Genomic DNA, 2,364 nt, shown 5'->3' on the forward strand with positions numbered 1-2,364 from the left:
TAATATACTATTTCAAATATTGTTTAATTGTTGATATAATAACACAATTTTGTGGATAGGGAGTGAACGCAAAAAAATATTTTAATTGGAGATTTTTCACCAACTTCCTCTTAATTGTTTGCAATAGAATTTTAGTATCTTGAGGATGGTTTCAAATAATTTTTTTAAATTTTCTTTATAATGTTTTTTTTTTGGGAAAAAAATTGTTCATCAACTCGGAACTGGTCTGATTTGATTCGGTTCAATCTGAACCCAATTTAATCAGTTTCGAATTGAGTTGACTCCAACATCTATTTTGGATACCATTTTAGGAATAAGTGGAAAACCACAATTTTTCATAATATATTCTTAGCATGAAAATGAATAGTTTTTGTCTTTACGAACACTAACACTGACTATTTATACTACTGATCAAAATTATTTAATTAATATATTTTAAATTTATTGATTTAATAATTATAATTCTATTGTAATCTCAATTTACGATCAATCCAATAATATTCTTAATCGCCACCCACGTTTTTGAAGTGATGAAATCCTTCCTCTTCAAAAACAAAATAAAAATATTTTCTCTCGTAAATTCTCTATCCTAAATTAATAATAATTAATAAATGACGTGGCCATCTTGAAAGTTTTATGGGGGCAAATTTGTAACTTCGTAGTGTCTTGCAGTTGCAGAGGTAAATGCAAAATACAGTTTTAGAGAGAGAATGAAGCTTATCCATTTCAAAGCCCTTTATAAAAGCAGATCAAAGCCCTCCTTTCTCAGCACGCCCTTCTTCTCCCCTACAAATCTCCCACCTCCGTACAATTTCTTTTCTTTAGGCTCACATGTCGGCTCCGAAAACCTGCCTCCCAAGAGCCAGTAATTACAGATTCCTCCCCGCAGATCACGCACACGCCAACGATTCGATGATCTTCGAGCTCGACGAGTCCGACGTCTGGAACACGGCGACTCTCTCCGCTTCTCCGGAGTACCTTAAGAAGAGTGCCAGAGTTTCCAGCAGGAAGCCCTCGGTCGCGGGGACGAGGAGAGTAGCCGGATCGCCGTCTTCGCTTCCGGTGAACGTCCCGGACTGGTCTAAGATACTCAAGGATGAGTATAGGGAGAATCGAAGCAAAGACAGTGCCGATGATTACGAGGGGAACGACGCCGGGGAGATGGAGGATTGGGTTCCGCCGCACGAGTTTTTGGCAAGGCAAATGGCGATGACAAGGATCGGGTCGTTCTCTGTGCACGAAGGGATTGGGAGGACTCTGAAAGGTAGAGAACTCCGCAGGGTTAGAAATGCGATTTGGCAGAAAACAGGGTTCCAGGATTGATTATTGATTGAGGTTACTAATTACCATCAGTTTGTTGGAAAAATAATTAATGCAATTCTAACATTTTGATGAAGAAATCTGTATTATTTAAAAATCCGAAATCTATAAGTTTTGTGGAAATGGATAAATTAGTTAGTTGAATATGTCAATGCAGTTTTTTTTTGTTGAGAATATTTATATATTCTTCAAAGTGTTCCGAGGCATAATAATATTTTCGAAATATTTGAAATCCATCCTTTCAGTAGTATATTGGGGACACAGGCCCTTCCATATTTTCTTATTTAGGCCAAATTAATTAACTTGGAATATTTGAAATCGATCATTTTAATTGTATATCGGTTTTGGGACAAAGGCTTTCTTTTAAGTAATTGGGAAAAGAAAAGCATGAATCCACTTCTGAATCCAGTTGCTTTCTAGGCTATATGGGTTAATTCTTGTTTGTTATGATCTTGGATGAATTTTGTTTTTTGAAGCAAAGTTTTCTTCCCAGTCTCTACTCTCTCCGGTTAACAAATGTACGCATACACGCATGTTTTGAAGGAGCAATTTCATTCACACCCAAAAGAGAGAATGTTTTACAACATAATTTAAAACTAATCGGATTTGAATTAATAAATTTCAAATATTCAATATATTTTTGTTATTTGAGAGAATTAATGTCATGAATTTAAATTTATTTTTCTATCAAGAGTGAGCACATTTGATTAGTTTTATTATTTATAATTAAATAATATATTAAATTTTAAGTTAATATTTTATTTATATATTAATAATATTATAAAATATATTGAATTTTTAATGGCGTTATTATTGAGTGAACTCGAAAATACATCAATAAAATATTATATAAAATATGAGATGTGTATTTGAAGTTATAGTCTTATTTATGTAAATAATAAAAATATATTTAATTAAATTTGAAATCTATCAATATAAGGATAATTTAATGTAATTTGAAATTTATTTTATTTTGTATAATTATATATAAATAAATAAGATGAATTTAAGATTTGATTATTGACCTGAGACATCGTATGAATA

At 32.2% G+C, this 2,364-nt stretch overlaps 1 protein-coding gene across 1 annotated transcript; it reads left to right on the plus strand.

The window, feature by feature from the left end:
• Nucleotides 1-831: 831 nt before the first annotated feature.
• Nucleotides 832-1,323, plus strand: LOC140971974 (protein S40-4-like). The gene has a single exon (XM_073434447.1). The coding sequence runs from the start codon at nucleotides 832-834 to the stop codon at nucleotides 1,321-1,323; it is 492 nt and encodes a 163-aa protein (XP_073290548.1).
• Nucleotides 1,324-2,364: the final 1,041 nt, after the last annotated feature.

The sequence above is a fragment of the Primulina huaijiensis genome, chromosome 3 (assembly GCF_012295235.1).
Source record: "Primulina huaijiensis isolate GDHJ02 chromosome 3, ASM1229523v2, whole genome shotgun sequence".
Taxonomy (NCBI): domain Eukaryota; kingdom Viridiplantae; phylum Streptophyta; class Magnoliopsida; order Lamiales; family Gesneriaceae; genus Primulina; species Primulina huaijiensis.

Excerpts from the sequence above, each read along its gene's own strand:
- LOC140971974 (XM_073434447.1), top strand. The coding sequence starts at position 832 with ATGTCGGCTCCGAAAACCTGCCTCCCAAGAGCCAGTAATTACAGATTC.